General features: G+C 41.1%; 1 protein-coding gene across 1 annotated transcript in view; it reads left to right on the forward strand.

Annotated features, from left to right (window-relative positions):
* Positions 1–2,335: 2,335 nt before the first annotated feature.
* The window catches only part of LOC109467418, a 57,425-nt gene continuing 45,922 nt past the window's right edge, over positions 2,336–13,838 (forward strand). The window contains exons 1-8 of the mRNA XM_019765382.1: positions 2,336–2,480; positions 4,313–4,392; positions 4,674–4,811; positions 5,842–5,993; positions 6,397–6,528; positions 10,189–10,485; positions 10,868–11,013; positions 11,463–11,554. Of these exons, the coding sequence (XP_019620941.1) occupies positions 4,350–4,392; positions 4,674–4,811; positions 5,842–5,993; positions 6,397–6,528; positions 10,189–10,485; positions 10,868–11,013; positions 11,463–11,554 (1,000 nt within the window). The 5' untranslated portion in view covers positions 2,336–2,480; positions 4,313–4,349. The remainder of the gene's footprint in view (positions 2,481–4,312; positions 4,393–4,673; positions 4,812–5,841; positions 5,994–6,396; positions 6,529–10,188; positions 10,486–10,867; positions 11,014–11,462; positions 11,555–13,838) is intronic.

Here is a 13,838-nt window from a genome sequence, read left to right on the forward strand (position 1 = left end):
CTTAACTACATTGTTTTATGTTCGCTAGAAAGTCGATACTATCAGTGGTCTTAGAAAAAATTATATAAAGCCATATCTTTATCCAGAAATTGTACCCGAGGTTGACTAGGCTTGCCTGTCCCTGACCATCGATTCCTGTAGTAGTAGGAGTATATTTTGACCTACACAGGCTACGTGTGTACTTTCACTTTCTTTCTTACAAAAGTGTCAAATGCCTGTTTCATAACAACTTAACATCATTCAACTTAAAACATTTTGTGTACCCTCCCAAATGTTTGTCTGATACTCGCTGCTTTTGTTAGGTTAGAGATTTCACCTATTCATGAGCTTGAATAGTGTCCGAATTCGTAGGTCATGCTAGTTCTGACACACGTTCCACCTACAGCAAAGCAATTCTAACCACGGCGTTCCAACAGATAGATACATATTTGGCTTTCTAAGGGTTGTTCTACAGGCCCCAGCCATACTAGACATAAACCTCTTTTGACATACTAGCTATAAATCTTTCCAGTTGACCTTTCTAGTTATTGTCATCATGTAGGCAAACAAAACCAACCCCGTAAACACCCTGGCATGCACTAATTGATTTGAGCGGGCGGGCAGTACTCAACTCACCGTACGGATACCAGGCAGTCTACGATGGTCTAACTGCCAGGCTATACTGAAATGAAATACTCTTAAACTTTTTATTACAATTATAATATGGTTCTATTTCACGATTTGAAAATCTTGACGGTATATGACATAAATAAGTTTCAAACAGCCATTTTTGTCCATAAGGTGATACATAACAACTCACAATTACCAGTACAATACAAGAACTTATTCAAACTTAATTCAGATATACGTTTCATTTATGCCCTTTTCTCTTTTTATACCCACAGGTAAACTTCGCCATGCCCACCCTGAGATCCAGACTACAGCAGGAGTTCACTGGCTAGCATGAAACCTTAGCATGAAACCTAGTCGTGGAAGGATTGGGGTGTGCATTCATGTTTTGCAGCCAAGAAAATTGAAAAACAAGCATGGAATGCAACAGCATCATGAAAGCGAAGAAAATAATAAATAAAAAAGCAAGACTGACACAAACATACATGATAGAAAACACACAAGTGAATAAAATTCCTTACACAAAACATCACTGTTACACTACATGTGTCACACAGTAAAGTTATAAAAAACGACCAGCATCATATAGTTGCAACTAAAAACATATTTGAAATATTATAAGCTTGAATATGCTGCTCCTGAGCAAGAAATTTGTTCTCTTTTGATAGAAGAAAACATATTTGAAATATCAATAAAGACAATCATTAATATTCTGTGTGCAAAAAGCCACAGTTTGCCCGAAAAGGTGCTATTGCATGCATGGTAACATAAGCCTTTCCTGCTTGTTCCGATGACCACAAGGCCGGAGGCTACCTCAAAACCAATACCCTAGGGAATGCATTCATGCAATTTTTGAAATTCTTTCAAAGCGATCGCAGTACTTACACAAATGCCTCCGCCCCTGAGGCGTCGCCAACAAGGCTGAGGCAATAAAAATCATTGCCAAGGCGACGACTGAATGATATATATTATTTCATGTGGTGGAGCTAGCAATCTACAAATATACAATTATCAGAAAAACATATTTCCCTATGTTATAAAGACATGCACGTAGTGAAATCTACAGGATGGGTGGAGGAGGTGTGGGGCCCGGCAATATACCAAATACACGTATAGGAGGAATCAGCCGTTCTTCCCCAGCAATATAGATTTTATGATGACATATTTACTTACTTTACTTTGGTCGAGTTCCCGCTAGAACCAAGCTGAAAACCATCCTCCACTTCACTCTATCCTCCACCAGAGACTGGATTTTATGTCTGGTCTGAAGTTGTTACTCCTTTGACTTTTTTTTACCTTTTGTGGGTTCCAAAAGGACGGATAATTTCTTTTCTCTCTGTGACCTGTTTGAATATGGTCTTTGGCCAAAGACAGCTGTGCTCTCTGTCCATGGTGTGGGGAGAAGACGGATGACCACTAATTAATCATGCCAGGCAGCTGGATGGGTGACACGTGGGCACCCGGTGTAAGTTACCTGCTTGATCCAAAAACCACATGGCCGAAGGTTTCCTCCAAACCAATTCCCTGGGGAACGCATTCGTGCAATTTTTGAAATTCTTTCAAAGCGATCGTAGTACTTACACAAATGCCTCCGCCCCAAAGGCGTCGCCAACAATCGCCCCTGAGGCGTCGCCAAAAAGTGAAATCATGTGGAACGTATTATTTATCTGACAACTGGAGCGGAATAATTTTACTTGACAGTAAAATGTCCCAGGCAGAGTACCTGCTGAGTGACCTCTGACCTTATGGCCTTATCACTTCTGACCAATCAGAACTACAATTCGTGAACACCTGATACATTCTCCTGATATTAACCCAATTTTTAGGCGATTTTTTTTGTTGCCAGGTCGTCATTCGTGTGCAACACAGCGGTATGTTACTTTCCTGTTGTTTTTCATGGGGACCTGCATGGAGGGGGGAGGGGGGTCCCACAACGCTCTACGCTAAATTTTGAGAGCTCTTGATTACGCTTTACGATAAATTCCAAGTGGCTACAACGCTCTACGTAGAATTAAAACGGCCGATTACGCTCTACGGAAAAGGGCATGCGGGCCCCCCTTTTATTAGTATGTAAGAAGCAAGTTTGAAGTTGTCTAACCAAACTGCTAGTGTTGACTATACATCTTGTAAAGGTTTATGATATATTTGTAATCAGGGTAAAATGAGTATGGTGATCCGTAAAAGTCTATAGCAAACGTGGCTTAGATTCACAATGGTGGTTTGTTGCCTGGTTGCATTTTAAATATCTTGGATCTAGAGACAAACAGAATTCGATGGGTTTCAATCACTTTTGTTGGTACCCTTTTTTTATTCATGTGAAGCTTGCAGGCCTCATTTTATCGAGGTCATGAGGGGGTCAATGCATAACCAAGGAGATACAGTTTACTGTTTTGGTGTTTGCGTAAACCAGATGGTATTTTATGTTCTGAAGATTTGATTTTGAAGGTTTTCTATGAGGATTTGTGTCTAGACACAGAGTTTTTGAGCCCCGCCCCCCTAAAACAAAATGACCTTTAAAACCTGTTGGACCACATATTAAGAGCTCGTTTCAGCCGAGGGGTCACTTGACCTATAGTAACACCATCTCATTTGATAGTCATTCATTCTTTTTGATACGACCCTTTACAAAAATCAGAATTAATATCATGCTTACAGAAGCATTTTTCTAATTGACAGGAAAATATGGGTAACGCTTACTTTTATACCACGTATGTTATGTGTCAGTTTATTTTTGCAGTTCGGAAACAGCATTCGATTCGTTTGTTAATCTTTTAAGGAATGTAGTCATCTTTTAAAAAGTCTATCATTGTTGAGAACTGACATCAAAGTTATTTTATCAGCATATATACTAGTATATATATGTGTGTGTTTGTGTGTGTGTGTGTGTGTGTGTGTGTGTGTATGTGTAGACAGAGAAATTTTGAGCCCCTCCCCTTAATTTTAGTTGGCCAAACCTGTTAGACCACTTACTAAGATAATTATGAATGACCTCGAGATGTGCTTTATTCACGAAGACAAAAGATCTTAACCACATGTTGACGTTTGACCCTTCTCAAACGGCCTTGTCCATGGCATAAATCCTGACCAATCAGATCTATATTCCTGGTCACGTGACACATCTCCCTGGTCCTCTGTCACACATCCGGGACCTTCCCCCAGTCCTAGCCGCCGAAAACCAGTTCTTGGCTGAAGTTTGGACAATTCGTCCTTTGTTATAAGTGCGCATATGTCTGTTCTAATTGTAGGGTAAGGCGACAGCAAGTAATTTTATGGATGGCATGAGCGCGTGCATTAGTTTTCGCGTGCCCTCTGACAGTGAGGTCGCGTCAACATGCCGAAAATGGGCAAAAATGTCACCTGAATCAAACCCATTTGTACACTCAATGATTGAAACGTTTTATTTTTTTATGTTGTTTTTCGGTAAAAAAAAGAATGTTGTAATAGTTTGCACAATATAGTTATCATTTCTTGTTTAAGAAGGTTTATGATGTCAAAATTTGAAAATGTAGGAATCTTGTTTTTTGGCCCACCTTAGATATGGCGTCTAAGGAGGGTGTCATTCATAAAATGTACTTGCTGTGGCCTAACTAAGAGATTTGCGCATGTTTGTGAATAGTAAAACAAAATGAGCCTAATCTTCTACATAGTTCCCACTACAGAAAGTATAAATTCTGTCATTTGGAGCTATTGTATGTTTATGCAGGATTTTCTACGGTGAGGATCACAAGATTACAACAACTATGTCTTTCCAACAATTCCTTTCGCGTGTCAAGGTACCTGATGGTAAGTAACATTCCTATATTTCTATATAAACACTAAATATTTGGCCAGTACATTATTATTTTTGCATAAGTAGATGAAAATAGCAAAATTAACAGTGCTCGAATTGACATTTCTGTGGACATTCCATGCCTGTGGATAAAATTCCTGTACAATTCCTAGAATTCTTGCAAATTGCACAGAATACTGTACCATTAGGCCCTCCCTGAGGCGTCGCCAAAATTGCACGTATATGCCAACCAGTTTACATGATCTGCATGTACTGTTTACTGTTAAATTAACAGAGGACCTGGCGTTTGGGAAGGAGATCACCCTGACCCATACAGAAGTAGTTCCGGTGTCAGCGGAAGTGTACTGGTCCGGCTTCGATGACTTCTTCCATCTGCGAAGTTTCCTGCATGCAAACGTGGAGACCATCAAAGGTACGAGAACTTAGAACCATCTATTTTTATGGAAAAATGGGGAAGGATGTAAGATATGAGAAGGGGATCTGTTTTCATGAATAATGCAATTAGCAACAAATATTGGCAAACGTAAACTTGTTTTGTCGGATATTAATTAAAACCACTTTTGTTCGAAAGTTAGTTGACGTTAATTTAAATTTAAAAAGATAGTTAATTTTTATAACGTATTTAGGAAATATATTCCATTCATATGCATGTTCTGGGTGATATGTAGAGTAATGTATCTTTTTAAAGAAAATAAGAAGACAAAAACTTCAAGCTGCAAAAGGCATGAAGAAAGATATATGTTAACAGTTGGTTTGGATTCATACATGTATGTAGGGCCTCAAAGTAGGTCCCTTTTCCCTACGCGAATACTTATCTTTGCCTAGTAGCCCAACGCACGCATGTATTCAACATATACACTAAACCACCGTAGGAAACTCAAACTTTTCTCCAACTCAAAATTTGACTCACCAGAAATTTTCGACTGAATCACTCAGTCTTCCTCAGCTATTTGACCCAAATGCTGTGGACACGTGATTTTTCCTACGTGTGACGTCAGCAAAGGGTCAAAGGTTGTCTGAAGTCGATATCGCCCCTCGTCCCGTGGTTTAAGTGCCCTGATGTATATGGCCTCTTTTATGCCTCTCTTGAAGTAATCCTGTTCGGTACCGTAGGTGTTTTGCGACGAATCTTACCGTATGGGTTAAAAACTGACCCCATAATGTTTTGCACGAATATAGCTTTCTTGTGACTCTATTTTGTGACTTTTAAGTATGTATAGTTTCATTAATCTATGATGAACAGTTTGACAGAATTAGGTGTGAATAATTACCGCTCATTATCATAATTTATGCACCTGAAACAAGATGCCTTTAGGCAGACATGTCAATGACCTTTGACCTGAAGTCCATAGGCAACTAGGTCTAGGGTCGCCATTTTTTTAGTTTTCTGAGACAACATGTTAATAAGGTAATTCGAGTTTCTGCATGACGTTGGCTTACAGGAGACGGAGGGGTGGGGACGGTGGTCGAGTTCGACTTCCCAGGCGGAAGGGCACAAGAGGAGCTCGTTGAGAAGGACGAGGCCACTAAGACTTGGGCTGTCTCCATGCTGGGCAGCAACCCCGTCTTTAAATCCTATCTAGTTACCTTCAAGGTGAAGTAAGACTTCCTACATACTGTATAAGTCTTGTAGGATTCCACCCTCCTCCTGCACATTGTTTTTTCCTTTTATACATTTCTTTACTCATCTGTGTTTATTTTATTTGAAAAATGACAAGCTATGATAATGTATGAGGAAATAAACAAAATAACGTAAAAGATTATATCCGTTAGCGGAAGAAAGGAGGGGAGCGCGAGCTAGCAAGAAGGGCGCCTGCACACACCAAAAATACTAATAATGCCAAACACATTTATCTTTTCCCTGCGAAGACTGAAAATAACGTTTCAATGCATGGGTTGAGATTTTAGCGCTCTTGGGTTGCAATCTCAAAATCTCCCCTATGAAGCACTAGTTATGAAATGAACTAATATTTAATATTTATCATATCATACTGCAGGTGGATGAGGATACAAGTGAGACCGCAAAAGTTACGGTGACCGCCAAGGGAATATTCGCCCTAGAGGACTACAACCAGAGGAGAGCCCGTATTGCCTTCTCCAAGTACATGCTTCGCAGCCATATCAACAAGGTATGGAACAAGTATTATCGTCAGGGTATCTTTTATACGTTTAAGGATCGTTTAGATCAACCTTCAGTGAGCCGGGACGGGGGCTGATACTGACTATCAGCCACCCTCGGCCCGATGGGGAGACCCCGTATTTCCTTCGCAAAGTACATGCTTCGCAGCCATATCAACAAGGTATGAAAACAAACATTATCGTCAGTGTATCTTTTTTACATGAAGGATACTATTAGTAAAGTTAAAGATCAACCTTCAGTGGGCCGGGGCGGGGGCTGATACTGACTATCAGCCACCCTCGACCCGCTGAGGAGAGCCAGTATTGCCTTCATAATAAAATACATGTTGCCGAGTTAAATGACTTGTATAACACTGAGCTCGAGGGTCCTTAAACTTGTTGAAACAACGTACCGTATAAGAAATGTTATTTTGTACTTCTGCTAAGCTGAGCTCGAGGTTTCGGACATAGCACAGAAAAGAAAAGGACAAAAAGACCCTCTGAGTCCAGACCTTTTGACGGAAAACAGAAAACAAAGTGTACTCGTACTATGCTGGCTTGCATGTGTACACTTTGTTTTAAAATCATACATAATAGTCTTGGTACAATAGAGTAGTCTTTAACCCTCAAACACTCGAACGGGGTCCATTTGGACCCCAGACGTATATTTTTATGTGCTATTTGAATTTTTCTTGTTCTAAAAAAAATTCCTCCCGTGACTATGTCAGTAAACCTCTCCTACAATTGCAAGTTCTCCTAAATTTTTTTTGGAGATCGGCACAAATTTGTAAAAATAACAACGGAAGTCTGATGTAAGACCGTCTGGGGTCCAAACGGACCCCAGCTATGTATTTGCACTTTGCTACACACGAAATCGTTCGGATGTCCTCAATATGTCCTCAAGGAAGCATTATTTTTACCTTCGCCAAGAAGGTTATGTTTTCAGAGGCGTTCGTGTATGTGTGTGTGTGTGTGTGTGTGTGTGTCTGTCTGTAAACACGATAACTTGAGAAGGCCTTGAGGGATTGCCTTGATACTTGGTAGGTGGGTAGGTCTTGATGAGACCTCAAAATGATTAGATTTTGGACCCCCTAGCGTCTTGTTATGGTACTGCAGCTGAACTTTCGGTTTTGATATCTCATGATCTAGACATGCTAGGGTGACGAAATTTGTATGGTAGGTAGCTCTTGGGCTGGGAAAGAAGTGACGTAAGTTTGGGCCCCCTAGCGGCTTGCTCTGGGACTGCAGGGCTATATGTCTGAAAATATTCAAAAGAGGATAACTCAAGAACCAGGTAACGGATAGTCATGATTTTTGGTATGTAGGTAGCTTACGTGATGCTTGATACAATTATGCAAATATGGATGTAATTTGCATAATTTATGGCAAAATTCAATAAATCAGCTGTATTCCATGATAGGACTAATGAAGCTTGTGAAATTGGTAATTGAGGACGAGAGAAACACAGGCAGATATTGATTATGTAAATGAGGACTTAATTTGCATAATTAATGAGAAAATTTTATAAGTATGTAATGATAAGTGCCTGGAATTTAATACTTGTGGTATTTGAATGGTAGGTGAAGGTGAACATCATTAAACATAATGTATTCAAATTAGGACCTCATTTGCATAATTTATGAGGAAATGCTAGAATGGCATTGTTTGTTAATAAGACTGTCTTTTGGTTGAGAATATGATAAAATGATATAATTCATGAAAATGAGGATCCTATTTGTTAAATCGGGGGAATAATCTATAATTTGTCAATCATAAAGGTTAACATCATTTGGCGAAGGTATGAGATCGGGGAACTGTCCTATCCCCAAGACGTCCGTCCCCACCAGCAAAAAAGACTGGAGACCCATCTCCCTTATCTCTCCTTTGGGGAAAGTTCAGGAAAGGCTAGTTTTGAACAAATTGTTGCCCCTCATGTCCCCCTGGATTAAGGACCAGTACGCGTACATGCCCAAATGTTCTACAACTCTCGCACTTGTAAAAGCCTATCAGACATGGCTATCGAACTTGGAAAACAGAGACACATCCATGGTTCGCGTGCTGCTGACAGATATGTCTAAAGCATTCGACAGAGTTGATCACGGAATCCTTCTCCAACTCCTAGCTGTCCGTGACACCCCACCTAAGATGCTTGGCTGGATACACAGCTACCTCACTGGCCGAAAACAACGCGTAGTCGCCAACAACCAGCAGAGCAACTGGAACGTCGTCACATCAGGAGTGCCACAAGGGGGAGTGCTTTCTCCGTACCTGTTCCTTGTGTACATGTCGTCAAGAGAAACTGTGCACCAAACAACCAGCAACATCGGTTATGCAGACGACATCGGACTGTCCAGAACGTTCACATGTGACACTGTTGAAAGCGACACAACTATGCAAGAGGAAGCTACGCAACTTGACACCTGGGCGAACAAGAACAATATGATTATGAACGGGGATAAGTCCTATGAGTTGAGACTGTGCTTTTCAAAACATCCACCTGTTCCACCTCCCCTCACACTTGGAGGCAAAGAAGTCCCGGTTGTTGAATGTGCCACGTATCTGGGCTTCAAACTTCACCGCAGCCTTGGGTGGGACAGCCAAATCTTACACATGGCAAAGAAAGGCTCAACTCGTCTTCACTTTCTCCGCATGCTCAAGAAGGGCGGGATGCCACCAGAGGACCTGGAAACTGTGTATACGACTCTGATACGACCTGTGTTAGAGTATGCAAATGTCGTGTACGTGGGCTGTAACACAAAACAGAACAACACTCTTGAGGCTGTACAGAGAAGGGCGGCGAGAATCATTTACGGCAACAGCACTCAAACAACCCCTTCTCCACCCTCCAGGACAGACGGGAAACTGCAGCAAAAACTCTGCTCAAGCAAATGCGGCATGTCAGCCACCCTTTGCATTCTTTGATGCCCTGCGACAGACACCAGAGCACACGGCGGTCCCTGAGAAATGGAAACCACATCTCCATACCAAAGTTCAGAACTGAAAGACTGAGGAAATCTTTTCTGTGTCAGGCAATAAGCCTCAGCAATCAAGATGTGTAAATAGTCCGCCTCTGTTTTAATGGACCTGACCTACAAAATTTTAAATCTATTTAATTTTAATCGTCAATGTTGTGCTTTTTAATGTGTATCTCTTTCAAGCTATTTTAACATGTAATCACTTGTGCAATTCAGCCAAGCAATGAATATTGGCTGCCAATCAATGTGAATAAAACAGTTTCAGTTTTAAGTTTCAGTTTAACTCTAGTTTTTATTATGCAGTTTGTCAAGTAACCTCAACCTCAGGAATTATTTCATCAGGTTTTCAGAGGTTTGACAATTTGACAATCATATGAGGTCAAAGGTCAACCCTATGTTCATGCCTGCAGGCCTCGTCCTATTTTTGCATAAATTATGATAATGAGCTGGAATTTTTTAACACTTAATCATGTCAAAATAAACGTCTTGATATGTTTAACCAATATATGTGCAAAGGTCACTGAAAGGATGCAAAAAGGAATATAAATTTGAAAGAAACCAAATGGGGTCCATTTGGACCCCGTTCGGGCATTAACGTCACAAAAAAAGTTCGGGTGTTTGGGGGTTAATATCATACCTGTGTGCACAGAAAGATGATCCACTTCTCTCGTTTCTACAAATGTTCCCCTTATGCAGATTATGGCCGCTATTGCTGACAAGAAGGGCGACGTGCTGCAATTCGACGTCGATGTCGACTGCTCCTTCCAGAAGATGTGGGACACCTTCCGCGACTGGGGGAACGTGTCCTGGATGATGGGTGCGACTGGCGTCCAGGTCCTGCCCGACTACCAAAACACCGACCTGCGAAGGAAGGTCCTCTTCGGGGCGGGGTCTGTCGAAGAACGTCTTGTGGGGACAACGGAGAAACCTGCAAGTCTCACGTTCGAGGTTTTCAAAAATGACGCCATGCGTGTTCTGTACTTTCGTAAAAAGGTGAGCATCATCATTGAAGAGATTTATTTGTCACGGATAGATACAGTTACTAGAGGATTCTTTCAACAGTGACAAGTTTGAAGGGTAAGGATATAAAAATATCCATCGATTGTCCTTGTCATACATAAAATCTATGCCATACCATACTACCAATCTTAAAATATCGCTACAATTCGTTCGTATTATGGTACTTAACTTTAGATTTTACAAATGCATATTCATATTTAGCGATCATTACAATAGTCTATGTTCTTATTGGAATATGCTGATACAAACGTTTTCATGTTTCATATCTTAGAAGTTTTGAGTACATTTATAATCAGCAATCTTGATTTATATTTGAATAAACCATTCCTCATCATCCATTTTGACTCTCATATAGCTGGAACTGGTGAAGATAAGTGAGAGGAAGACTAAGATCAAGTCCACCAGCTACTTCGTTCCTCAACCAGGACCAAGCCCCAAAGCCTTCCTCGAAGCACTGGTGGTGCCGAGCTTAAAGTGGATTGGGAATGCATTTGCTGAAAAGTAAGTGTGTTTTGGTTTATTTTTCATTCATAGTTTCATAGCTATTGCAGATGTTTATTTTCATTCATTTGTAGCTAGCTGTTTCGTAGGTTCTGGTTATGTCTACCGAAGGAAAACATATTGTTTTTGCTCTGTTTCTTCTTCTTCTTCTTCTCCAAACAGTGACCTCTGACCTGACTAATGACATGTTTGTTGACGTCTGTCACCATGGTGACTGGTGTTGGGTTACATAATGTTGCAATTTTATGGTCTGCTCTGCTCCTATATATACTATATATACTAGTAGTACATGTATGTGAATGTGTTTGAGTAAGAATTAACAGAGCAGACCATGTCCGAAGGTAAACATCCTGCATTTGCTTTGCAAATGTGACTTCTATAGTATTCAGGTAACATTTTGAAAAAAAAAAGTTCTGCTTGCCTTACTTTCTTTTTTTTTTACCTCCAAGGCCAAAAAGCCGCCCTGGACCGGCAGAGAAGAGGTCCATAAAAACAAGCGCCATTGTGACCAAACTGGTGGATGACTGTATCTTACCTGAAGGTAAATATTTTGTTCTTGTTGTTGATGTTGCTGTAGCTTTTTTCTTGTTTTACGGTTAGTCCAAATATTGTGTCTTGTAACCCATACTTTACCGAATGCGCCAAGCAACGGGAAGGAATACCTTAGCAACCAATCACAGTGAAGAGATCTTTCGTAATTGTTTTATTAGTGGTAACGAAAAATTGTGTTTGGGGGAAGGTTCTTCATGCGCAAATGCATGACAGGGACTTAGCATTAGATTTTCTACTCAATGTAATGTTCCGGTGCAGCTAGTGGCCAAGTAGGTAGACCGTAGAGTGTTCGCCTTGCATTTGGTAGGTTGTGAGTTCGATCCCCGGCCGAGTCCTAACAAAGACTTTACAAATGGTACATACTGCTTTCTCTGCTTAGCACTTGGGAAAGAGTATGGGAGTTAGCATTTAGCGTTTGGGAAAGAGTATGGGAGTTAAACCCACATCGCTACCAGTGGACTAACCCCCTGCTGTAGTGATTGCAGAACTGTGTGGCCCAGTGGCTACAGAAACGGAGATGGGCGCCGCCAAAGGAACCTTACCTTGTTACTGTAATTCCATTTAATATTGCGGTTGGAAATTATAGCGGTGGGAGGAAAATGGACTAGCTCACGGCACTTAATTTTAGCGGTGTGGACAAGGCAGATGATCAAAGTGTTCAAATACAATGTATTAAGGTACTGAAATTTTAGCGGTAAAAAAGTAACAGCTAAATCAGCTATAATTAAGTGACAGTTAACAAATCAAAAGTATATATGAAATGAATGAATGAATGAAACTGTCTGTAAGCGAAAGGCTCTGAAAGTATTGTACAGAGGGAGCAGTGGAAGATGAAATTCATTTTATCTGTCAGTGTCCTCATTACGATTTTGAAAGAAAAAAGTTATTCAAGGAAGTCGCCAACATTTCCCCAAATTTTTCATATCTCAGCAAACAACAACAGACTATATTACTGCTAAAGTCTCCCAACCCATCTATTTTTCAAAGAGTCGGACAATTCATCTCCCACTGCATCCTGAGAAGAAGCCAACCCCCCTAATAGCAAGAATAGTTTAATAGAATAGAATAGATTAGAATAGCACTTACCTTGTTCCTCTTACCTGTTTATGTACTAGTATTGCTTATCCACTGTTTATCCTGGGTACCAAAGTTATTAGATTTAAGTAGAGATAGTAGGTTTAATAAGTATATCGTACAAGTAGAACTTCATGTAAGCATATAGTTTTATAGCACCACATTTGTCAATGTCTGTTTGCAATTAGCCCTCGGGCAAGAACTTGCAATAAACAACTCATTATAATCAGGCATAACACATGTAACCTATGAGATCTTATAATCAGGCACACCAACTTGAAATCTATGAGGCCTTGTCATCAGGCAAAGAACATGTCACCTATGAGGTCATGTCATCAGGCATAGATCATGTAGCCTATGAGCACATGCAGCCTATGAGTCCTGTCATCAGGCATAAATCATGCAGCTTATGAGGTCTTGTCTTCTCATCAGGCATACAACATGCAGGCTGTGAGGCCTGTCTTCTCATCAGGCATAAATCATGCAGACTATGAGGTCTTGTCTTCTCATCAGGCATAAAACACGCAGCCTATGAGATCTTTGCTTGTCATCAGGCATAAAACATGCAGGCTATGAGGCCTTCCTTTACCATCCTACGGTCTCACAGCGCCATCAGCGATATTAGTCAGAACTGCAACATGTACTTTGCCTAACTCTGTGACCACCTTAACGGTCTCGCTTAAGTTTTGCCTAACTCTGTGACCGCACCAACGGTATCCCTAAAGCTTTGCCTAACTCTGTGATCGCCTTAACGGTGTCGTTTACAGTGCACACGCGTTTACAGTGCACACGCGTTTACAGTACACGCGTTTACAGTACACGCGTTTACAGTACACGCGTTTATACACCATGGCCGGTAGATTGGCGCTAGCTGGCCGAGTACGAACCGGCCTAGCCCCCGGGCCTAGCCCCCGGGCCTAGCCCCCTACAGTGCACACGCGTTTACAGTGCACACGCGTTTTACAGTACACGCGTTTTACAGTACACGCGTTTACAGTGCACACGCGTTTACAGTGCACACGCGTTTACAGTGCACACGCGTTTACAGTGCACACGCGTTTACAGTGCACACGCGTTTACAGTGCACACGCGTTTACAGTACACGCGTTTACAGTACACGCGTTTACAGTACACGCGTTTATACACCATGGCCGGTAGATTGGCGCTAGCTGGCCGAGTACGAACCGGCCTAGCCCCCG

The sequence above is a fragment of the Branchiostoma belcheri genome, unplaced genomic scaffold, assembly GCF_001625305.1.
Source record: "Branchiostoma belcheri isolate BF01 breed outbred unplaced genomic scaffold, Haploidv18h27 scaffold18, whole genome shotgun sequence".
In the NCBI taxonomy this organism is placed as follows: domain Eukaryota; kingdom Metazoa; phylum Chordata; class Leptocardii; order Amphioxiformes; family Branchiostomatidae; genus Branchiostoma; species Branchiostoma belcheri.